We start from the raw sequence: 27,512 nt of genomic DNA, 5'->3' as shown, positions 1-27,512 counted from the left end.
ACAAATTTGTAATTCGTTTGAACGGATTAGTAATCCGTTTAAACGAATTACAACATATACTTTAAATGACACTTGTTGTATATGTTGCAATTCGTTTGAACGGATTACTAATTCGTTTGAACAGATTATTAATCCGTTCAAACGAATTACTAATTCGTTAGAACGGATTACGTTCGAAAAACATATACTTAAAATGGCATTAATGGGCTTTCGTAGGTATATGTAACCAATCGCGTGTGTTTGTTACTTGGCAAAAAAAAATGTTGCCAAGTATAGTATTTACTTTGTTATGTATGTATGTTTGTATGTATGTATGTATGTTTGTTTGTATGTTTGTTTGTATGTATGTTTGTTTGTTTGTTAGCACGATAGCGCCTACCGTTTTCAAGTTATCATTCTGAATCTGTGGGTGTAGATAGGTATATACTTTTAGACCATACCTATTGAAAATCAACAAAATTGGTCTATTAATAACTTCACGAATAACAAAAATGATATTATTTTCACACCGGCTAGTGTTAAAAGATAGGAGACAATTTTCAAAAGTCAGCGAGCAGTCTTAAAATAACAAGTTTACTGAAATTGCATTTTCTCGAGAACTACTAGTCCAAAAACATAATTTTTGTACAAGAGGCAAGAGTTATAAATTGTGATTTGTAATTTTCAAAACATAATTTGATTTAAGGTACAGGTTTTTTAATACGAGTAGTTTTAAAAAACCTATTTCTTTTCAAATCCATTGTTTTTCGCGTTGCTGTTCTATTGTTATTCAAATTAATCTATTGTTAGTACCAGCGTGTGTCCTTCCTTTTACATAGGGGTATACTTACAGAACATGCCTATTGATTTTCAGTAAAATTGATAAATATTTGTCATGTCACAAAAACTTATCTTCCGTACGATATATTAAATAGTATGCATTCTGTCTTCTTTTAACATGGACATATTCTTTGATATGGACCAAAATATTAGTCGCCTGGTCGAGTGGTTAAGCTTACTCCATGGGTTAAGGCAGGGGCGCTGAAAATCAGCACAAGACAGACAAGACACTCCTCAACTCCTGGTTAATCTTGATTTTAGAAAGATCATTGTTGCAATGACGGAGTTTGTTTGTATTACAAATTATTTAAACCAATTATAAACCCCATCTGGATTTGAATCATGTTAAAACTAATACCTAAAGCAAGAATTTTTTCAAAAGCCGGCGAGCAGTCTTAAAGTAACAAGTAGCTGAAATTGCATTTTCTCGAGAACTACTTGTCCAAAAAACTTCATTTTTGTACAAGAGGCAAGAGTTATAATTTGTGATTTGTAAATTTAAAACATAATTTGATTTAATGTGCACCTTTTTGATGCGAGTAGTAAAACCAATTTATTTTCAAATTCACTCGTTTGATTTTTGCGTTACTGTTCTATTGTTAGTCAACTGAAGCTATTGTTAATTTAAAGGCTTGTTACATAACCATTACACCAAACTCGCATACACATGCTTGAAATGAAATTAGCCTAAATCACAAACAGCATTAAGACAAACACAAATATAATATATTATATCTTTTCCCGGAGAAATCTTAAGTAGGAGAATTTTACAGTAGGCGGAGGTATGCACTCTCCGAGTGGCTTTCTAGTTCTATCTACTTTGACCTGATCGGAGTGTTTTAAACGTAAGGCATTGGAATGTTGATCGTTGTGTCTGAACACCTTGGCTTTTAACGCCACGAATTACTGTACGCCTTGCATAGATAACGCTATTTTAACGCCATGAGTCTGAACCTACCCTTATACTAAACTGTTCTCACTACTCACGTTGTTTCCACGCCAAATTCTAGCCTTTTTCTTTACACACATCATAATAATAATTTAAAAGGCCTATGTTATATTTTGTTGGTATCCTCCCTAGCCTACAGTAGGTGTCGTTTTTATAATTCGCTAACCCAAGGTAGGATTAAATAATTTATAGTGTAGACCGCTGAAACTAGGCTAGCCTCATACCCTGCGTGAACTGAGGCCAACTGATTTTCAGCCAAATTAGGATAACCGATGCGTAGGGCGGCTAAAAAAATTGACGTCTTCTAGCTTTAGATAGGATTTTAATTAATAATTTACTTTTTGCATTGTCCATGCTTCTAAAGGCAATGACAATGGTGGTTACTAACCCTACGAACCACCTTATGATGGACGAGTAGATAATTATCATAACAACACATCGTATGACCTACGATCAACCTAAGTGTAGGCTATAAAAGGTTACGCAAAGATACAAGCATGTGATGTCCTTTGTGTTTACCGACAGTAGGCCTACGCGATGAACAAACAACTATCGCTATCAGTATATAGCCGTGCGTGTACTGGAATATGCTTCCTACTGAATTTTGCGTACTCAATACTTCCTTATTTGCGGCATGAAGCTTTCACGAATTTCAATCACTCGCGAAATTTGTTTAATAAGTCTAATGCTCACGAAAGTTTCTGGTTTTACAATACTTCGTGTATAACAAAATCAATGGACGTAAGTAGTTCCGAATTTTATTCTTGACAATTTGTTTGTTTAAATAAAAAATAATTTGTCAGGGGCCGGGAAGAGTGCGCTTTTATTATACTTAATCATACCATGCAAATTATTATTAAGGCAAACAAGACTGCGTGTGGGGCGCGGCATGGGTTACTGCTAGATCACAATTTAATTACAGAAGTGCCAATAGGTAACAAATCTCCCACACAAAAAAATTTGAAAAATATCAAAACCATTGAAAAAATTATAAAATGTAAATGAAGACACACACACTCTCGCCGCATTGCTTGTATCCGTAGGCAAGATACTTTACTTACGTTTGCCTCTCTCCACCAAGGTGTATGGGTACCCGATTAGATCAAAAGACACAACTTTGCGCTGATGTAGCTGCATTATGGAAGCATGTTTCCATACGTGTTTGATCCTAAAAATGACTGGGGTAATAATGCTCAGCGCATTGAGAGCATGCTTATATGCGCTATATAAGAATGAACTATTATTATTATTAAACAAAAACTTATTCCAAATGGTTTGATATATTGTTGAACATGAAAACAACTTAACAATTCGTGATTCTGCACCAATGTGTTTTTATTTCGATTTTTGTCCACTTTTTTGTTGTATTTATATGTATCAAATAATTAAACACCCGAAAAACACCCATTTTATACTTTCGTTATATATTATTTGCGTGCATCATCTACACAAGCAGATTTTTTTAGCGTCTTTCGTAAAGTCTGAACAGTCAAAAATAAAGTCTAAAGTTCCATATCCAGTATTGCTTTCATTTTTTAGCTTACAGATATTTCATAGTGAAGGATAGTATATAACAAAATGAATGTCCGTAAATACAGTAGTTCCAAATTTTATTCTTGAAGGTACTTTTATCAGAGTGCACTTTTATTATACTTGCCCATGCAAAGTATAAGCACATATTAAGGCAGGAAAAGACTGTGTCGAACACGGGTTACTGCTAGTAAATAATCAATATCAAAAAGTAAAAATAATAAGTAAAAATTATATCAAAATGCTTGGTAAATTGTAGATCATGGAAGTCAATGTATTCTACTACAATTAATACAAAATAAAAGATCTAAAATATTGCAAAGAATCCTATTATTGACAAAGAACATGAAAATGATGAGATAGGTTTGAAAATGATGAGATAGGTTTTCTGACAGATAGATAATTATTGATGGGACAACCTATTTGGTATATTAGTGTTTTTCTTGTTAAATAAACAGATATTTTGTGTTAATTGAAATTAATACTGATGTTATAATTACTTAATATTAGCAAACGCTAATATTTCTTCAACAAAATAGAACAGCAACATTCCTAATAATTTTCTGTAGATTACCTTATTTTGCAATATTGTTAATGAACAATTTTTTATGAGACAAGTCACAATTTCTAATGTAGGTTCATTATATCCACGACTCAGATATATATGCAGTGCAGTGTTTCCTTCCTGGAAAGAGATAATAATCATGAAGTATACAAATATTGATTACAGATTCCTGCATTATATTCACTAATACTATAGGGTGTGCTTTGGTGTTGTTGAACCTTAGGAAATGTATTAAGTGAATGTATGTAGGAATATTGAGTAAGAGTGAGAAAAAGAGATTAAGAACTGAAATACCAGTAACTGAATATCAGTCACACATTAATTAGAACAATTATATCAGAACAATTAATACTTTGTTGTCATTACTAAACTGAGAAAACCATGTTTGTTCTTGTAATTCTACAATTTGTTAGACATTATAGATAACAATTATATTACAGCATCATATTATGTATCTGTATCAAATAATTATAGGAAAAATGTAAACTGTGATGCTGTATTGTGACACAAACTTTTAAAATATTTCCATATAATATATAGAAATCACATGTAAAGAAATAATTGTTCTAAAGAATCCTGCAACTGTACCTTACCTTATTTTGCGATGCCAATATTGCATTGTCCTTGTTTTCATCATGGAAAGAAATCATAATCATAGGTTTAAAAATACTGATTAAATAAAAAATGTTAAATTGATGTTCTGTTACATCCTGCTGACAATTTAATTCCCAACTGTGTTATGGCAGGCATAAAAATATGGTTCTATTATAATAAATTCACTGATACTAGTCTAGGGTATGCTTGTAGCACCAGCTTTACTCTCTTTAAGATGGTTGTTTTATAATAAATTCACTGATACTAGGGTAGCACTAGCTTACCCTCTTTAAAGATGGTTGTTTTATAATAAATTCACTGATACTAGGGTATGCTTGTAGCACTAGCTTACCCTCTTTAGGAACATGGTTTTAAGCTTTAATTATTTTCTTTATTCAAATACTTAAACATTAGTTTATGTAAGCTATTTCTTACAATTGTCTGTATCACCTTAGTTGGAAATGTTAATACTGTACCTTTATGAGACAATTCACTATTTCAGAAGTAGGATTGGGGGTTGTAATCAGGTATTCATGTAGTGGATTGTTTCCATTCTGTTGAAAAAACAATCATATAATCAAGTTTACAATGCTAATTTACAGATAAAAATGTGAAATTGGTTTTCTATGATGGCAGGCACAGAAAAAAAATGTAAAATGTGATGCTGTATTTATCCTATCCTTCAAAATAATTCCATAATTCACATGTGATAAAATAATTTGTTTAACTATCTTAAAAAAGTAAATATTTAACATCTTTCCAACACAAACACTAATGTTTAATTATTGTCATCTTTGGGAAGATGGTTTGCTTTATTTGTTTGGTTATTATTTTATTTTATTCAATCGAAACCAACAGCGATAATTACCGCCCCTAACAGGTTTGATACAAACACAGCCAGGACTGTTTGAAGCACATTGATTGGTCCTAACATTGATCAAGGGCTTCTCACGTCCAGACGTGACCTCCTTGACCAGAAGAAAGGCATAGGCCAATACGTCTGAGGCAGATACTAGATGCAATGGCTGCCATAAGAGTCAGCAATGCTGATTTCAAATGCCTAACGGGACCCCAGCTACATCTCAGCAAACACAGAACGTTTGTAAACGTAATCGAAACGTTTGCATTTGGGTTTTTTAAGGTTTGGTTTTTCTAAAACGTTTCTGTGTAGAAATAAATTATATATTCGAACAATGTTGCATGAAAACGTTTACAGAACGTTATATATAACGAAATAATTACCAATTTTCAGAACAGTTGTGATCATATTTTCGAAACGATTTTAAAACATTGTTTTTTAACATTGCAGTTTATAAGAATTACGTTACATAAAGACACAGAAAAAACGTTATAATAACGAATGCAAAATACTAAAAAAGTCTGACAAATAGAAGAATGAAATCAAACGTTTACATGAAGTAAACAAATATTGATTACAGATTCCTGCATTATATTCACTAATACTATAGGGTGTGCTTTGGTGTTGTTGAACCTTAGGAAATGTATTAAGTGAATGTATGTAGGAATATTGAGTAAGAGTGAGAAAAAGAGATTTAGAACTCAAATACCAGTAACTGAATATCAGTCACACATTAATTAGAACAATTACATCAGAACAATTCATAATTCGTTGTTATTACTAAACTGAGAAAACCATGTTTGTTCTTGTAATTCTACAATTTGTTAAATATTTTAGATAAACATTATATTACAGCATCATATTATGTATCTGTATCATATATAGAAAAAATGTAAACTGTGATGCTGTATTGTGACACAAACTTTTAAAATAATTCCATATATATAGCAATCACATGTAAAGAAATAATTGTTCTAAAGAATTCTGCAACTGTTCCTTACCAAATATCACTGATGTTCCAAAATATGTATATACACAAGTTACAAATCTAATATATAATTTTATTTGGAACAATAAAAGGGAAAAGATAAAAAGAAAAACTCTAATTGGTGATGTTGAGATGGAAGGCATTAAAATGCCTGATTTTACTCTTCGTGTTAATGCACTCATGTGTGGCTGGTTAAAAAGAATTATGAATGATGATGGTGCTAAATGGAAAAATATTCCAATGTATTATATTAAAAAAATATGTGATGTTAATGTTTTACTTAATATTGCATGTTATAACATTATTGATGTTAATTCTGATAAAATTCCACTGTTTTACAAAAATATGATAAAAGTACATAAATTATAACAGAATCTCTAAAAAAAACCTGAAACTTATAACGATATAATGAATGAGCAACTGTGGGGAAACCACTACGTTAAACTAAAAAAAAAATCGCTTTTCTACAAGCATTGGATTGACAGTGGCATTATCAGTATTGAAGACATTGTTAATAAGAACACTTTTTTAACATCAAACGAAATACTCGTGGAACTACAATGTAAAACAAACTGGTTAAATGAGTATTTGTGCATTATTAAGGCAATACCAATTCAATGGAAACGTATTATTAAGGAGGTAGATATTTTCAATTGTGATGATAATGATGAATTAGTTGGGACCAAGTATGAGATTAATACTACCAAACTAATATACTCATGGTTTGTGAAAGAATATTCCATTATTCCAATGTCACAACTAAAATGGGAAGAGTACTTCAATGATAACAACATTGATTGGAAAACTTCTTGGTTACGGAAAGTATGTAAAATGAAAGATAAGAAACTAGCACAATTCAATAAGATGTTACATAGAATACTGCCTACCAACAAACGGCTGTATCAGTGGAAAGTTAAGGAAACACAAACGTGTGACAAATGTGGAGAAATTGAAAATGAAAATCATTTGTTTTTTAGTTGTAGATTTATTCAGAAATATTGGAGGAAAATGCTTAGTATCTTTGTAAGTTTAAATCACAATAATATATCATATAAACAATTAATACTAGGAACGGGAGATAAGCTAATAGATTATATTTACACTTTTGCAGCATGTACTATTTATAGAATAAAAATGTTATCTGCACTAAATAAGCCAGTGGGTAAATCTTTATGGAATTCATTTAAAAGCAATATGTTATATAACATTGAATGTGAAACATATAACAATAAAGAAACAAGTATAGAAAAATGGGTAGCTTTAAGAAATAAGATTATGATAATATAATTTTTAATTTGATACGATTAACCGAAAAAGAATTACAGTGATACGGGTTACTGGTGGTACTGAGCTATTATTGTTTTTTTTATCATGTATATAAATATATTGTATAATCCGGGTTGGAAAATGAAAACAAACAAATGAAAATGTGTGAACTATTTTAAAACGGGATAGATGATAATGATGATCCTGTCAAGTGTATAACAAAATATAAGAAAATTAATGAAAAAAGGAGTAATACAGAACTCATATATGTAAAAATGTTACTTATGAACTGTAACGACATTTACAAGTTAAATAATACGATTTTATGTAATATGAGATAATATGAATGTGAATAAAAGTGGTGTTTGCGCCACAAAAGAGAAAAAAACAAAACTGTTCCTTACCTTATTTTGCGATGCCAATATTGCATTGTCCTAGTTTTCATCATGGAAAGAAATCATAATCATAGGTTTAAAAATACTGATTAAATAAAGAATGTTAAATTGATGTTCTGTGATATCCTGCTGACAATTTAATTCCCTACTGTGTTATGGCAGGCATAAAAATATGGTTGTATTATAATAAATTCACTGATACTAGGGTTTACCCTCTTTAAGAACATGGTTTTAAGCTTTAATTATTTTCTTTATTCAAATACTTAAACATTAGTTTCTGTAAGCTATTTCTTACAATTGTCTGTATTATTTTAGTTGGCAATGTTAATACTGTACCTTTATGAGACAATTCACTATTTCAGAAGTAGGGTTGGGGGTATTAATCAGGTATTCATGTAGTGGATTGTTTCCATTCTGTGGTAAAAAAAATCATAATAATCAAGTTTACAATGCTAATTTACAGATAAAAATGTGAAATTGGTTTTCTGTGATGGCAGGCACAGAAAAAAAAATGTAAAATGTGATGCTGTATTTATCTTATCCTTAAAAATAATTCCATAATTCACATGTGATAAAATAATTTGTTTTAACTATCTTAAATGGTAACGATGTTAATCTATTTCCAACACAATCACTTTAATGCAAATAAAATATAAAAACCCATGTTTTCACATATCATAAACTAATAGTCCATGCATTACAATTTTTGTGGCAAACCCTATGTTTAGACATTAGACTATAAAACACGCTACTAAAAATATAAAGGTTTTGGTATTTAAAATAGTAAATATGCCAAATGGCGGAAAATACAATATTTCAATTATTAAACAATACATGAATTTATTACAAACGTTGTGCGGATATTTAGCATATTTTCTTTTTCTTCTTATCGAGAGTCTTAATAGGGATTAGAAATATCAGGATATTTTTTCTGTATATTCACAATTGGTTTCGCCATTATCAGCATAGTAGGGAGGTCTGCTCTTTATAAGTTATTTAACTGAATGATTCAGATTTCAATTTCAATTTCTAGATTGAATTACAAATTGAGAATAATCCTGACATCTGTTAAAAAAATAACATTTACTTATGAAACAGATTGAATTGGGACAAAATTGAGCAAAGTTAGAATATTATATGGTTCATTGGATAACAAATTATGGAAAATATTCTTTCTTTCATTCAATTGAGATTCGAGCTGTGCGCATGCGTAGATCAATATTGAAATAGAGATGGCTACAGAGTATAATAATAAAGCATAAGTTATAGGATTAAACGCCCTTATTAAATAAGTTATATGAAGCATGGGTGGGTGTGGACGGGCACATGATCTCTACCCACTACCATTACTTCATGATGTCAAAATATCCGATAGGTCCAATCTCAGCATAAATTATACAACCCACAATCTTCCTATCAGTTTAAAATCGCTGTGATATTAGATATTGTCATCTTTGAAGGAATGGTTTTTTAAATAGGTCTACCAAAAATCACACAATTTAATAATAAAAATAACTATTATTATTAATTATATGATGAACCAGATATAAAAAAAGAAAAAAAAAGAATAGAATAATTTACTAGAGTAGGTGAAAGATTGTTGCCATACAGTATTACTGAAATTGTCTGTACTAGATGGTACGCTCGCTTCGCTCGCGTACCATCTAGGTCGTGCCCACAGATGGTTCTCGAATACATAATAATTTCAGCGTTAAAAAACTGGCGATTTCAAATGTACGTACCACAGGACAATAATACATGTCGTTTACAGGAACGAATAAATAGACACTGTGATTTATGTACTCAACTAAAATTAGCACCCTATTACTTCCGAAAGAGAAACTTGTCACAAAATGAGACCAATTGTTTAAGTCAAATTTAAACAAACTTAATTTGTGTTTTGTATGTAACATTAGGGTTGAGGGATGGGAAAGAGGATGGGTGCAAAGAGGAATAATTTTTTAATATATTCTTTATCCATGTAGTAACGAAATATTAATTGTTTTCATGTTTTACAAATAATATACCACTAAACACAGTAAAACATTGCGATGTAATACTTTGTTGAAACTATCACCGTCCTAGTCGATTGAAATAGTACAGTAGCCCCTACATGTAACGATACATCACTACGACGTGTATAATATGTTTATATAATGTAAAACAATTTGTGAAAACCACCCCTATTCGTGGTAAATCATAAATTCAATTTAATCGTCAATAATATTAAATTATCTAACTCAAGTTAATTAGTAGGCCTAATGGTTTTCAATTGTTTCTTAGCGCCAATTCATACTTAAGTTGGTTCCTAACCCTACCCACCAAAGTTGTTCTGCGTTTAGGGCATGTGATGCACCGTAGGCCTATCTTCTACTGGCTTTACAACGCTACTCATGCCAGTGAGGGAAAGGTGATGATGTCACGTGGGGGGTTTAACCGCAATAATAAAGATTTGTACATAATATACGGCGACTGAAAACGCTAGCTCATTATCCGTTAAAAAAAATCTATATCCAACCTTTGCAGCACAGATTGAAAAAAAAATGGATCGAATTTCTGTTATGGGAATACAGTACTTGCCTTTACGACGCCTGAGGGAATAGACACTTGTGGAACAGAGATTGGAATGTTCCATTCATTTCAAATCAATACATTTGCATAAACGTATATTAAATCTATCAAAATAGTATTTTTTTAAAAAAATCGGCCTGTCTTCAACATTATGATACTGTACTCAAGCTGTTCAACCGGTTTTCAGCTATTAAAAACAATTATCGTAGGAGGAGATAGGAAAATGCGAAGCCTCCTCGCATTTTTGTGGCGGGTATTTTTCAAGATGGACATCCATTAGACAGTGTATACCACGATCGGATAACACCCCTATTTGGGGCAAATCGTTGAACCTAAATTCGTTTTAATCGTCAATAACTAATTATCTAACTTAATTTAATTAGTAAACAGGGTTACATCAGGTGGTTAAAATCAGTACCGAAAGTACAAACCAACTTTATATACCATCAAGTAAAAATTATAAAAGTAAGGTGCGATTTACCGAATTTTGCCCTTACGTAAATTTATATACTGTATAGATATATATTACCTTATTTTGTGATGTCACTGACGCCCCCTTATTTATGAGACAGGTCACCATTTCTAATGTAAGATCATTATATCTATGAGCCAGATGTGCATGTAGTGGAGTGTCTCCATCCTGGAAAGAGGTCATAATCATCAGGTTTTAAAATACTGATTAAAGAAAAAATGTTACATTGGTATTCTGTCACATGACAATTTTATTCCTAACTCTTTTATAGCAGACATAAAAACTGACAAACTAACTAACTTTTGTAAATGTACGACCTCTGACACATTTTACAAATTATATATTTATACCATGTGCATATTTATACTATGTTCAGACATACAATGTTGTTTTTTTTTTTATGATTTTTTTTATTAAAATTATAATTTACAAAAATATCCCGAAGTGAAAATAATTTTAGATCAGGAATATATGCTTTCTCAGTTCCAATTTAAACAAAAAACAAAAAAATGAACAGTATACATATTTTTGTTCATTTTTTTAAATACAATAGTGGACGTTGCACTGATATGTTATACAGTATCATTAATTGATAAAAAGTGTTACTGTAATAGTAGACCAAAATAATAAATATTTTGTCATTATCACTGGCAAGCCCAATAAACTATACTGTCATGTGACCATTAACAAGTCAGAACTATATTTGATCTTGATCTACCTAAAAAAATAATTGATTTTGAATGAAGGTTGGTAGTAGACATTAAGATAACACAATTCAACAACATTTGTATTTATTAATAAATATTTCAGTGATACTCATTAATATCCTGAGCATTCTAATTCTGAGTTCTAACTTATGCATATTTGATCTTGATGAAAACAGTGTTTTTAGATGAAAACAGTGTTTTTAGATGAGCTTCATACATTATGAAAGCTCTTTCTCTTTCCCCAACATAACCGCATCTTTTTTTAAAGCGGGGCATGGTCTCTTTCTTGATAAAAATAGTTTCTATAATATTGAACTGAAAGGAGTTTATCTTCACTACACAATATAGAAACATTGTAAGATGTTTTATTCTTTAATCCGTTCATCTTGTTTAGTTTCACAAATATAAACCACAACAACAACAACAAAATTACAACTAAAATTATAAATCAAATGATAATAGAGAAATGATGTGATCACATAAAATCAAACTTTACTTTAAAGCAGCAGATATCAAATGATCTGATCATATAAATTACTAGCACCTGTACCCGTATTTGCTGGGTGTGAGACCCACTGACAAACAGATTTCAACCTCACCGATGTTGACGTAGTTAAACTTATATGCAAGAGTTGCAATTGAAGTCTCATTTTCTATGTTTTAAATCCATTGATATACAAAGGATTGAAAGAAAGTTCAACATATACGTCTGGTAGGCTAAATGCTTATTATAAGTAGGCTATGCATGAGTGTTTGCGGTCAGTAACATTCATTGTAACAAAAATAAATACAAAATATTTTACACTACTGTATATTTTAAACACACTTGTAAGTTTTAGGTATCATCCTTAATCTGAAGTTCAAAAAGCAAATACACTTTATTTATGAATTCAAAAGTATTGATAGAACATATTGAATTGAAAAGAATTTTGAAAATGATGGTACATCCGTAGATATGCAAATAATAAATATTATTATTTAAATTAATAATTACCGTACAGTACAAAAAAATAGCTGAAATACACAAAACAAATAAGATACAAAATGTGATGCTTTTATTATTTTTACATGTAATAGGAAGCTTACGGAAGAATTATAACTTACTCCATGGGCTTATACTATATATACATTAAGAATAATATAATAGGCAAAGTATGTTTGTGCGTATAGAGTACAAGGGGAAAAAACGTAAACATACATAAAACAGTGATGAAAAACAAGATGAACCAGGAGGTAAAATTATATTGAAATTTGTCAAGGTGATTATTGATTAAGGTTGTGGGAAGTGAATTAAGTAAACTAAAACATTTAGTAACTTGTACAATAAAAAGAATAGTCAATGTGAAAGAGGGTTAAAAAGGCAATCAGCATGTATTAGTAGATATAATGCATTTAAAATCAAAATCAGTAAGTCATTAAAATAAAATTAGATATGGTTTAATTGACTTTTCAATTCTTTAAAGGTTTATAATGAAAAATTCAAGAGAATTAAGTTCACAAACCGAGAATACGCATTAAGTTACAGCAAGTGCAGGTGTTGGTTGTAAGAAATCTTGTGCGCGTAACTTTGTGAAACATGCCATTTTTAATCCATAGAAAGTTGACTCTTGATATGACTTAAATTAAAAAAGTGTCAATACAAAATGACGTTTGGTTTTTTGATATATGATCAATCATTTAAATTCATAAAATCGGGCGAAAGTCATGTTGCGCAACTCTGACGTTTTTAAAAAAATAGTAGGTGCACAACTTTACGAAGTTATGAAATGTGGAATGAAAGAAGAATAATACAGATAAAAAAAGTTGATGATCATTTTACACAATCACAAGGAGTTATCCTCCAAGGTGTGGATAACTAATTATGCAACCATTTTACAAAAAAAATAATTATGCTAAAAAATGTTATCTTTTGAAATAAAGTGTGGTAGTTTAAAAAAAATTCCAGATTATTCTGTCCTAGCGAATAGGTCGAATAGTAAAATGATTTGACCCCATGTGTATCATCACATACAGGGTAGATGTTTTTTTTTTGTTTTTTTTGGTGTATTAAAATCTTTTTCAAAAGAAAACAAAGAGATGAATCTATTAAAATAAAGAAGATTTAATTTTAATTTTATGACTATTTATTTGATGTTAAATTATGGTTTTATGGAATGAAACTACAAAACAGTATTCGCTGTATAAATGCTGTATTCAGATTGGATAAAGTATTCAGATTAAGGTGTAGTATAATTATTCAGATGGGTATTGTAAATACTATCTATACATGTTGGTAGTGTATTACTACAAAATGTGAACATATATTGTTATAGTAGTATAAATAATCAAAATACAACTGATATGACCATTCTAAAACTTCTGGTGAAGTTTTATTAATTTCTCTAAATAAATCAATGATTAAAAATGTCTAATAATGGCATTTCAACTAAGTATTTTATAGGCTGTGTACATTAACAGTTTTTCAGTCTCATTGAGCTTTATTTTATAGCTCCATGATTTGGTAGACTGCAATTGTATTTTAAGAACAGCACTTAAAATTGATAAAATATAATAGAAATACAATTGAAAGTTTTTAATGTAAATGATTTTAATTAAGATAATTTACATTGGCAGATCTCAATCTGAATACATTTAACCATTTCACATATAAACATCAGTGTGGTAAAAGACCTACTTAACAAACAATAAATTATATAGACACATTTAATATTAAAAACTCATTACAATCCAGCATTTGAGCAGAGAAATAATATTTTGAGGAAGGTTTTCATTTAAATTTCTCCCTGTTACCTTATTCAAGCTGTGACAATTGTAATTTATCATGGCTCTGCACAACCATGAACAAACATCAGAATGGTTGTCAATATTATAATTAGTAATAAAGGACAATTATATAAAAACAATCTGATCCCATCATAATGCACTTTTATATGATGATCTAGCAAACTCAAGTAGAATAATATAGGTGGTGTCTGAGCAGCATTGTGTTGGAATGCATTGGATAATAAGACACAAAGGTGTACAACTGGTGTCTTTAGCTGTGATTGACAGGCTGCACTATCATAGACGTGTAGATGTTATTGTGTATTAAATAGTTTAAAAAAAGATGATAGCATTCGGTTTATTCTATTAAAAAAAGTGGTAGGTTATATAGGTTATACGATAATGTTACTATTGTAGTTTTAATGGAATGAAACTATGTTATGGAATGAATCTACAAAGGCATAGTATTATTTGCTGTTTAAACACTGTAATCATGTTGGATAAGGTATTCAGATTAAGGTGCACGTATATTCAGATGGGTAGTGTAAATCCCAAATATTTTTTTTTAAAGCAATTTAATAATTATAGAAACTACTATTTAATTTTTGTTCAGTTTTATTCAGAAATATATGCTTGATGTTCTTCTGAATTCAGTTTTGTGAGCATAAAATAATATCATGACTTGTTTTTGTATGCAATGTGTGATGATGCTCATTTAACACACGTACCCAATTAATGAAAAGGGCGTTGCAAACTACAGAAAACCACTAATCTAGACTCTGTATTGACATCATGCTCTTATACTCTTTCATGCTTTTATACTTTATTCAAATTTGTCATTCTCTTATACACGATGTTAAATGCACCAGGGTTCTAGCACTGTCATTTTTGTTCTCTTTTGTGGCTTGAACCATATTATATAATTATAGGAATGCTTCATTGATAATCAACTTAAATAGTATCCAGAAGTTTTTGCACACTGGCTGAATATTTAATTCAGATGGTATCGTAATATCATGTATAGTATAGAGTCTGGGCCTGTCATCACAATCACCATGGATACGTGACTTAGTAACACATATTATTTTCCTTTTAGTATATATATCATTTTAACTTTGAAAGAATCAAATGGAGCTCAGGAAGCCATGCTTTATTTATAATACAAAAAAAAAGGATTTTATCTCTGTCCACAGCTTTACAGACTGACACGTCTCAAACTTTTGGGATTCATTAAAAAATAAAAGATAGAACCTTGATAATATAAGTTATAATATAATAATAATAATAAAATTTGTGAAAATAAATAGTATACAATAACAATATATATTTATTATTTGACCCTTGACCTATTAAGAGTTGCATTTAATAACATAACATTATTACATCAGTGGTGAATAAAAGATGCAAAGAAAATGATTTGAAATTGAAATTGAAATTTATATTTATACTGGGTAAAGTCAAAGACTGGTCTCCCAGAGGGCCCAGTTGGTGATCAGTGGCTGTGATGTACTAATACACCGGGGTAACCCCCTGCTCGTCTCGAAAGATGTACTAGGTTCTTTAAAGTGCACACGAGCAAGTTGTGTACACTGAAAGCATTGTGGTAATGCATGCATGAAATGCCTCCAAAATAATAACAATAATTGTGCCCTCATTATTACATTTAACTACACAATTATTTTCACCTTTTTTGGGTAATTAGTCTTCTTTTCATTTAAATCATTTTCCAGGTAAAAGTAAAGTCATCCGAAAATATAGGTAAGTATGAGGCAATGTACGTTTTTGGTGGTAAATAATATTTATTGAGTGACAAGACAAAGTAGTATCAGTATTCTACAAACAATAGAAAAGAAGAATTGTTTTTAAAAAATTGAAGTTTAAATATTTGTTATGGTCAAGGGGGAAAAATATACAGTACAGTAAGATATAAGAAATGGCATATGAAATGCAATGTACTGTACTGAATTCAAACCACTGTGAGGAAATATGACAGAATAAGGTGAGCTTCATTTCTGCTACTAAGAAATATGTAAATAAACATACTGCATATAAATAATGTAAACATTTAATGATAAGGCTCTGATTAATTTCTTTACAAAATAGAGTAACAAAGTTGAGTGATAAATTAGGCAAAATAAACAAACTATTTGTTGTGCACATGTCAACAAATATTTGTGGTATACATTTTCAAACAAATTAAATATACTACTAGTCTAGATTTTGAACTAGTACTAATTTTGAATTATCCTACAATCCCATTATCAATGACAAAACATAAATTGTTATTAGTATGTACTGTCCACCTATGTATTTAAAAATTTTTAAAATACAATGTGTGAAAGTACCTTGTTTTGTTGATTTGCATCAGCTCCCTTATTGAGAAGGACCAAGCAGACTTCATGAAAACCATTATATGCAGCTTTCATCAGAGGTGTTGATCCATTCTAAAAATAATAAATGCATATGATAATTCAATTTTTTCATACAAATACTTTCATATAAACTCTTTTAAAGTGGTATTTACCATCAATTTGCAAATTTATTTTGTATTTTAAAATGACAGGTTATTATGACTTTAAGGCCTACATCTTGTATTTTAAATCCACCCTGCTGAGTTCTCATTTTCATCAACAAACCTCATTAGGCAAATTGCAATCAATATCATCAGCTTTATATTTAAATTATTTTTAATATTTGATTAATTTTTATTTACTTTTTTAATTTTCAAGATGAGATGAAAGGTACAGTAAAACCATATCAGTCAACATTAACTGTTAATTTGAATGCTCTATAATTGTTGACACTTGATTCATGTATTATTGTATCAATGATAACAACAAAGTTCAAGATACAATAAAGAAATGTTAAAGTATCAATACATCGTATAATGAATTATTAATATTACAAAGTGCACAATGATCCCATTATTTTGTGATTAAGCTGTTCCTAAATTTGAATACAGTATTGACTTGATAAACACCTATTTTATTCAAATTGTTAGAAAATTATACAAATATGAGAAAAAATGCATTATCAAACCTGTATGATTTATGATTGTTAAAAGAATATAAAATTGCAAGGTATTAGATACTTAAAGCATTTAAGCACTGTATATATGTATATAATGGTAGTAGACATTAGGATAACACAATTCAACAACATTTGTATTTATTAATAAATATTTCAGTGATACTCAATAATATCCTGAGCATTCTAATTCTGAGTTCTAACTTATGTATATTTGATCTTGATGAAAAATATTCACTACACAATATAGAAACATTGTAAGATGTTTTATTTTTTAATCCGTTCAACTTGTTTAGTTTCAGAAATATAAACCACAATGACGACAACAACAAAACTACAACTAAAATTATAAATCAAATGATAATAGGGAAATGATGTGATCACATAAAATCAAACTGTACTTTAAAGCAGCAGATATCAAATGATCTGATCATATAAATTACTACTAGCACCTGTACCCGTCTTTGCTGGGTGTGAGACCCACTGACAAACAGATTTCAACCTCACCGACGTTGACGTAGTTAAACTTATATGCAAGAGTTGCAATTGAAGTCTCATTTTCTATGTTTTAAATCCATTGATATACAAAGGATTGACAGAAAGTTCAACATATACGTCTGGTATGAGAAAAAATGCATTATCAAACCTGTATGATTTATGATTGTTAAAAGAATATACAATTGCAAGGTATTAGATACTTAAAGCATTTAAGCACTGTATATATGTATATACTGTAGACAATCTGAGCCATGCATTTATTAAAGAGGTTCTTTAAATGAACTACTGCTATTGTCTATTCCTATAAAAATGTTATCAATATTTTTACATAATTTGTTATGTATACAATAATTATAAGAACTTATGCTTTTCATTTTCAATAACACATATATATCACATTCATTTTTTTCAATTTCCAGATACAGCTGTAAGTTAGTTGGAACAATTTTATGTAATGGTTTATAATTTAGTATATTTTTTCATTTTTCACCTTCTTTATCGGATTTATGTTTTGGGCGTTGAGAGCAACATTCCATTTGTTTAAAACACGAGAAGTAATAGCTTTTGATTTAAAGCATGAGTATACATTTTGCTGTTATGTGTTATGTGTTATTTAATTGTTATAATACATTCATCCTTAATATGTACAGACATATTGTTGTTATGATTCTTAATTATACTTATACAATCTTTTGGAATGGCATCAACTAATAAAGCATATTGCAATAGTCAGCTCTTCTACATAATGTATGGAGGATTTCAATAGATGTTTTCAGCCGGTTAAAATTGATTATGTCATATATTTTGTTAAACCCTGAATCTATCCTTTTTTTTATATAGCCTTGTTTCTACATAAGTACTAATTTCATGGTAACTCTTTTCATCATCAGATTTTGGTGGGATGAACATGACATAAATTAAGATAAATATGATTACTTCCACGCGAAATTACAGAAATTTTCAAAATTAATGCTTTCATCACTATTGTAAACAACAACTATTAAGAATAATATAATAGGCAAAGTATGTTTGTGCAAATAGAGTACAAGGAGGAAAACAGTGATGAAAAACAGGATGAACCAGGAGGTAAATTTATATTGAAATTTGTCAAGGTGATTATTGATTAAGGTTGTGGGAAGTGAATTAAGTAAACTAAAACATTTAGTAACTTGTACAATAAAAAGAATAGTCCATGTGAAATAGGGTTAAGAATGCAATCAGCATGTATGAGTAGCCATAATTATGCATTTTAAATAATAAGAATGGTCAATGTGAAATACGGTTAACAATGCCATCATGTACTGTAAGGGTAGCCATAATACATTTAAAATCAAAATCAGTAAAATCATTAAAATAAAATTTGATATGGTTTAATTGACTTTTCAATTCTTTTAAGGCTTTTAATGAAAATACGCATTAGTTATAGCAATTGCAGGTGTTGGTTGTAAGAAAAAATCTTGTGTGCGTAACTTTGTGTGAAACATTGCATTTTTAATCTACAGAAAGTTGACTCTTGATATGACTTAATTAAAAAATATGTCAATACAAAATGACGTTTGGTTTTTAATCTATGATCAATCATTTAAATTCATAAAATCGCGCGCAAGAAATGTTGCGCAACTCTGACGTTTAAAAAAAATAGTAGGTGCACAACTTTACGAAATTATGAAATGTTGAATGAAAAAAAAATAATACAGATAAAAAAAGTTGATGATGAATTTATACAATCACAAGGAGTTATCCACCAAGGTGTGGATAACTAAATTATGCAACCATTTAACAAAAAAAATAATTATGCTAAAAATGTTATCCTTTGAAATAAAGTGTGGTAGTTGACTTTATGACAGTATGGTAGACAAAGGTGGACGGTAGATGAAAGGATCACGGTAATCTACACAAAATATTAATCTGCGCATGCTTATGCACATTATACTGAGCATACTCTGTTCTGTTCATTATCAGGACTTATATTTGGTCGATTTAACATTCAATCCAATGGACGGAGTAAAGTTCATTGCATCATTTTGAAACCTTGCAACAATAAAAAATGGCTGATCAGTACGCAAAGGGAATACACATTGTAGTTTTTCATTTTTAGTTAAACTTAATTAAAACATCATATTTGTCATTAATGTATATTATAATATGTGGTGGCTGTTAATTCAATTCAATTTAATTTCAATTCAATAACATTTATTCAATAATGGTAAGACAAGAAAAACAAGCATCCTCGTAGGCTCTTTTTAAGGTTTTTATTAGGTGTTTTAATTCATCCTTTTGAACTTTGCTAACTAAACTTTAAATTTTAGTTAGTTATTTTAGTTAAAATAGTGTCAATGACCATGCAACTAAAGGCACGATCACTGTTTTAAATTTTTTTCATTTTTGAAACAAGTTTATTTTTAATCTTTGATATTTTGTGGATAAATAAAGTTTGAATTCAAAAGAATGAACAGTCTGTTAACAAATATTAAGCTTTACAAAATCATAATAATAAAGTTGATCTTTTTGTCTTGTGATTTTCAAATAGTATACTGTTGACATTATTGCTTATACTTGAATGAATGCTATAAAGTAAGCATTGATAATCTGTCATTGTTCTAAAGTATGAACAACTGTAGCAACACCAACATTACAGTGGGTAGATTTATATTTAAACGAGTTTGTTTGTTATTGTCTTATAATGATGAAGAAGATGAATAAATGAAACAATGATAGAAGATGGAATCATTTTAATTATACTACAGACTGTGCAAAGCACTGGTGCTCACTGCTGTTACCTATTTAATAAAGCATTCCATAATAATAACAATAATGCTTACATTTTATCATCATTCCTGATGATGATCAAATAAAGTTTGAAACGTTGAATCATTGTTATTTGGAGTCAGTTTTATACTATGTTGTATTTATTATTATTTAAATAGATGATTAACAAGGCCGTATACATGGCTTTAGTCATGTGTGCAAATTATACGGCCATACTGCGTTGAAACACCGGTTCTCGTCAGATCACCGAAGTTAAGCAACGTTGGGCCCGGTTGCGTTCTGGATGGGAGACCGTCTAGAAATAGCGGCGGGTGCTGTATATACACCAGAGAGTGATGGTGGAAAGGTAATATCGAACTAGCATGTGATAGGCATGGGTTCGAGGTTATCTGTACCATACTAATTGCATCCTTAGGCAAGATGCTTTACTCTCATTGCCTCGTCCTTCGGATGGGACGTAAAGCCGTTGGTCCCGTGTACTTAACAGTGCACGCTAAAGAACTTGGTACACTATTCGAAAAGAGTAGGGGATCGTCTCCCGGTGTGCTGATCTGGTAGGCGCTGCACTGCTGGCTGCCGTGGGTCCGTGGAGGGCCTAATCCGAATTTCCTCAGTTTCCAGTTAAACTTGAGGACCAGTAATAATACATTTTATCATCATTCCTGATGATGATCAAATAAAGTTTGAAACGTTGAATCATTGTTATTTGGAGTCAGTTTTATACTATGTTGTATTTATTATTATTTAAATAGATGATTAACAAGGCCGTATACATGGCTTTAGTCACGTGTGCAAATTTGAGTTAGTGTTTACCGACCGACCTACCGACCGACATAGTGAGCTTAGAGTCTCAGTGATTAAGTTCACTTAGGTTGACCCTGGTCTCCTTAATTTCATTTTTTTTGTATATACTGAAATAGACCGAATAATGAAATGAAATCATCATCTAGTTTAATGCTGGTAATAGTTTTTTTTTTATTTAAATGCTATTTCAATAAAGTTGTTTTGTAAAAAAGGTCTAAAAAAATTAAATTAAATAAAATTTTGTACAGATTTTTGGGTTTTTATTGAACAGTACACTGGTACTGAAAGTGCTAACAATATAAACAGAATTTAAGTAAAATAAATGATGAGTGAGGGCACTGTGTAATATAAAATGTATAGGCCCTTGTAATGTATTATGGAAAAAATAAGCACAAACTAAAACTGGGTCTAATATGGGTCTATATTACATCCTTTAATATCATTGCTCTTCATTATTTAATGAGGAGGAGGTGGCGGACGGAGTTGGTAGTGTGTTGACAATAAAAGAGAGTATGGCAAAATGCACTACTAAAAATGATGAATAAATCATACTAAAATATTCAGTACAACTAGCATCTTTGATCATTATAATACACAGGGATCATAGGGCATTTAAGTGACTTGTCTGAAAAACAATTTGTGAAAATTGCACTTTTAAAATACAAAATCATATGTAAGAACAATTGAAGGTTTGTGAAATTTTATGTCCCCCTGAAAAAAAAAATTATTCTTAACAACATTTTTGTGGAATGTGCCATTTTAATGTAACATAATAGTTATCCATTTTAACAAAAAAAAAAATTTGATGTAAAAAAATGTATTTACCTGAAAAAATTTCAAATTAAATGTTTTAATGAAAATATGTTCAAATTGGCTGCCAGCCAATGCAGCCAATGGGTTTTTGGTTGAATAACCATTTATTTGTCATTTTATAAGTGAAATAACTATTTTTTTTTTCTACGAGTGAAGACATACTTGAATAGCTCTGCATAATATTTATTTGATTCAGAAATCCTTACAAACAAATCACCATCTTTGTCATACGCATAATGTATTTAATTAAAAATGTTATGAACATTCTAGAACACAATTTTGTTTTTTTTTATTACAAAATGTGATCAGATTTATTGACAAAAGAGCTATATGTGATTCGCTTTTTAAAAATCAATAAAACAAAAAAGAATTCTATAATTGTCTTTAATTTAAAGTCAACTGAAATCTAATAACATAACATTTTGCTGTTATTATAAATTAATTGATTTCAAGATTTAAATCATGAAGACTTTGTAATATTGTGGGAGAATTCAACATTGTTGTAATCAAATTAATAATAAGCATAATCTAATTAATAATTATTTTATATTATCTTATCAACTATTGTACGTTTTTCCCTACGACTGATGATAATTACAAAAAAAAAATGCAGAACTTATTGATTATTTTTACACAAACCATAGGCCTACCAATTTTGATATTTTATTGGGTATTACAATTCAGACATTTCTGATCATTTACCTATTTCAAAAATAATAGGAAATACAGATATTTACAGTTTATCAACATAGTAGCGTTGAACGCATTTTTTGTTTGGCTAGCAACCATGCAGCGCCCTCTATCATTGTGACATCACACCATGATACTCTATAGGCCTACATATTTTGATATTTTATCAGGTATTACAATTCAGACATCTCTGATCATTTACCTATTTCAAAAATAATTGATTATGATTAACTTTCAATAAGGTTGACGTTCTTGACCATTGATACTGAATTACAGATATAGGTGCATTTTGCTTTGATCTTTCTCAAACTGATTCGTCTAAACTGTACAGTTAATCCTAATGTTGGATACATTTTTTTATATACTTTTTGAAGTTAAAAAAAAACCAAAACACTAAAACAACTATCGATGACACCCTCTACACACCCCACCTAAATAAATTTAGTAAACATTAGCATAAACTTTTAAAAATTCATAAAAGTTCAAATATTTCAAGATATAAAAAGTATAGCCACATTTGTAAAACTCTGTAATTCTATATATTCTAAAATGGCAAAGACCTAATCTCTTAATTACCACCTCCCATTTATATCTGAAACAGAAGTGCTTAATATAATTAATAATTTGAATTCTAGTAAAGGTTCAGAGCATGATTCTTAAAAAGGTTGCTCCATTAATTATAAGCCATCTCACATACGCCATTAATCAATCATTCATGATGGGTTCTGTACCTAATCATATTAAATGTAAATCCTGTATTTAAAAACGGATACTTTTATACCAATCTTAATTTTACCAATTTTTTCAAAAAAATAATGAAAAATGTATGCATACAATACCACTGTTAATACTGCTTTTGAAAGTACTTTTCTAGATTTATCAAAAACTTTTGATGTTGTTAACCATGATATTTTCAAGTGGTTTCGTTATGGTATTTTGGAGCCTTTCTTAGATTGGTTTAAAAGGTATTTTACAGATCGAAATCATTATTTCAAATTAATAATTAGTAAATTTTTCAGACAAATTTTTTTATGCAGATAATACAACTTTACATTTTAATAACAATATTGTCTTGTTGAACTTTTTAAATTTAAAGTTAAGTAAGTTAGTAAATGGTTAACTACAAACTAATTATTAATTAATACGACTAAAACTAATTGTATTAGTGAACTTACACACAACAATTGTTATATTTTTTTAATGGAAAATTAATTGAAAAAAAGTGAAGTATCATTCCTTGGTCTTTTAATTAGATTATTGGCTGCCAACAATTTTTCTCAAATAAAATATCTAAATATATTAGTATTCTAAAGAAATTAAAATAAAATGTTTTACTTATACATTATTGTAACATTGTTTGAGGCGGTGAAGGTTTATCAATATTGTTTTTAAACGAAAAAATGATGCTTAACCACAAAATTAAGTATTTAACAAAAATATATTTAAAGTTGTTAATTGACAAACCAAGTGAGTTGTACACTAATTCAATCACTTTTATGTTGGTTAAATGAGGTTTGCTATGTTTTTTTGGAGGATTGCAGAGTTTGGCAATTATTTTAAACAAAAAATAATGTTTTACCCCAAATATAAGTGGAATAGTCTTGATTTAACCATTATTTCTAATTGTAAAAACTTTTAAATGATATTTGAAAAAATCATTATCTGTCCAACTACTTTTCTGATGAAATAATATGCTATTGTCTATATTTCTGTTGATTTTATTTATTTATTTTAAGTTTTGGTTCCTGTATAGTTATTACCTTTATTCATGTAATTTATTTTATGTTTTCATGCTACTTTTTAAACAAATTAATGTAACCTAAATATATTTTCTGTTTTGTATTCATTTGACCATTACGAAAAAAATTGTATTGAACTTTAACTTGATAATATTGTTATTTGATTTTCAACTCATCACAAGTCCTCAAAATGAGTGCTTATGTTTTTCATATGTACATTTGGATAAAAGAAAAAGCCAGTATACAATCTAAATTAATAGTTGTGTATTTTATTTTTATTTTTTATTTTATTTTATTCAATCAAAACCAACAGCGATAAATACCGCCACTAACAGGTTTGAAACATAAAACAATACAACATCAAAAACGGTTAACAATAAAATACAGATAAAATATATATATATATATAAAAAACATAGATTGGCATGCCATAAAAAATTTCAATTAAAACAGGTTATGCAGACTGTTCAAGAAGTGAACACATCATCGTCCTCTTAAAATAACCAAGTCTATCATTAAAAATATCGATATGATTGCTATTTAGATTATTAAATGTATAAGGTAGTATTGAATCAAGGCAATTATTAAATACATTCCCAAGTCAATGTTCATTTTATTTTGATTCCAAATCTGAGGGAATAATTAATTTATGTGTGAAATTATAGGACAATTCTCAATAAAAAAAATTATAACAATACTGCTTGAACATTAGATGAAGGAGAAACCTGAATCATTGAATGTCAGTAACAGAATAAATACATTCTTATATAATTGACAGAAGGTGAAAGGGTGTAGTTTATAAAACTAATCAAAGTTTTAACATCTACAAGAAATAATTCAGAAACAGAAGGTCTTGGTTCCATAGTTTTGTACCACAATACTGTAAATTAAATTCTGTATTTAGCTAAAATAATACAAGGTTTGGGTAAAAGGAAAATTTTATATATTTTTTACAAAGATACTAGATAGTGTAAATTTATTTTGGTTTATTTAAAATATTAAATAATTCAGTGTTTGAACTATCAAAACTATTGGTGGTTGGACATTATTGTTGGACACAGATACCTGGGTCTTTATACATGCTGATAGAGAGTAGAAGGCATGGAACCACACTAGCACTATTTAGTCAGTGAAATAAACTAGTAGTAGTAGGCACATGCTAGAAAGATGTCCTATTGACGCTGCCGTGCTGTTTAAGGATATTTTACGAAGATGTGGGTACAATAAGTATCTATTTGGACTGCATAGCATTTGCTGGGTTGGTGTTACCTTAGCCGCTAACGCAGGGGTTTAAGGTAGGTTGTTAAAAAGCATGACCGATTAAAGGTAAGCCACATGTTAAAGGTTTCCCAGTTGTTGGGCTTATAGTAATGTTGTTATATGCATTCAGCCAAATGTGTACTGTGAATAAAGTGTATGTAGACAAGCAATTTTATGTCTCTTGTCTGTTATTTAACATTCTTGATACGGTGCTCTACTACAGGGGAAGGGAAGTTGGACTATTCTGTCTTAAAGGGTGGAAATGGGAAGATAAATTTATTTACTACTAATAGCACAAAAATAAAAATTTGAAGTTGTGCACAAAAACATCAGAAATGTATTAAAATGTTATATACATATATTTAGTCATCTGATAATGTTTTTACCCACACCGTTTATTTTTCCTTTATTGTAACACAATAAAATCTAAAAAAATATGAAACATAAATTATTAGAATGTATGATCAATAGAAATTTATTGCCGATTAAGACTTTATATTGGTACCATGAGAGAATTCAACTAGTTAAAGCCATAAAAAAGTAAATAAATGAATTACTTAATGAGGTATTGTAGTTGTAAAATAAACATTTTCTATGCATATTATTAGTTAAAAAATGAAAAAAATATTGCTAAATGTGTATAAAATTGGTCTGAATCAAATCAATAAACTAAGAATAATTCCATCTATTTATTCATAGGAAAATTGTTATGGGATATACTGTAGTTTTATTGAATTTAATTTTAAAAGAGATACTGTAAATCTTAATTTACTGTGAACATGAATGTAATTCTATTGAAAAGGTAGGACCATATCCAACTGAAACAAGGATGAACCAAGGTCTTTTTTAGTTTTAAAAAAGATTGTACTGTAATAGAATCTACAACAATTAAGAGTTTATAAACAATTGTAATACATTTATATAATGCAAAGTCATTTACATCCATTGATTAAAATATAAAGTAATGCTACAATAACTTGGCATATATTTTTTTTAAATTGTTAAATAGCTTGTACTGAAAATTGAAATTATAATATAAGTTCTTTTAAAAGTAATCTTTTAACATTAATGTTAGAAAATGTTAAACTTTTTAAAATTATTAAAGTTGAACCTTACATATAGCTACTGTATGTTTATCCTAAAAAAAGTTTTGTTTGATAAAGTTGGATGATGGAGATAAATATGAATGAATAAAACATGATATAAAGTGCAACTGCAGACTTTGCGAAGCACTGGTGATCACCATTGTCAGTGGTCTAAAATATGTCATAATGTTAAATGTTGGATACACTCTGAACTTGTTACAGTTGTGTAGAACATTTAAGTCTAAGTTCAGCTTTCTTGTGTTTCTTAGTGGTATTTCACCTCTAATGTAGGTTGTTTAGTGTTAAACAATTTCCATTTATTTTTTGTTTACTATAATTTACTATGTGT

At 29.3% G+C, this 27,512-nt stretch overlaps 1 protein-coding gene and 1 pseudogene across 1 annotated transcript in view; one reads left to right on the top strand and one right to left on the bottom strand.

Moving 5' to 3' along the window:
* Positions 1 to 16,730: 16,730 nt before the first annotated feature.
* LOC140045018 (uncharacterized) overlaps positions 16,731 to 27,512 on the bottom strand; it is a 57,666-nt gene continuing 46,884 nt past the window's right edge. Inside the window, exon 5 of the mRNA XM_072089753.1 lies at positions 16,731 to 16,922. Within this exon, the coding sequence (XP_071945854.1) occupies positions 16,800 to 16,922 (123 nt within the window). The 3' untranslated portion in view covers positions 16,731 to 16,799. The remainder of the gene's footprint in view (positions 16,923 to 27,512) is intronic.
* On the top strand, positions 20,975 to 21,095 carry LOC140045718 (5S ribosomal RNA; annotated as a pseudogene).

Source organism: Antedon mediterranea, chromosome 3 (assembly GCF_964355755.1).
Source record: "Antedon mediterranea chromosome 3, ecAntMedi1.1, whole genome shotgun sequence".
NCBI lineage: Eukaryota > Metazoa > Echinodermata > Crinoidea > Comatulida > Antedonidae > Antedon > Antedon mediterranea.
The sequence above is the reverse complement of the archived record's forward strand: the minus strand, read 5'-3'. Positions and strand labels throughout refer to the sequence as shown.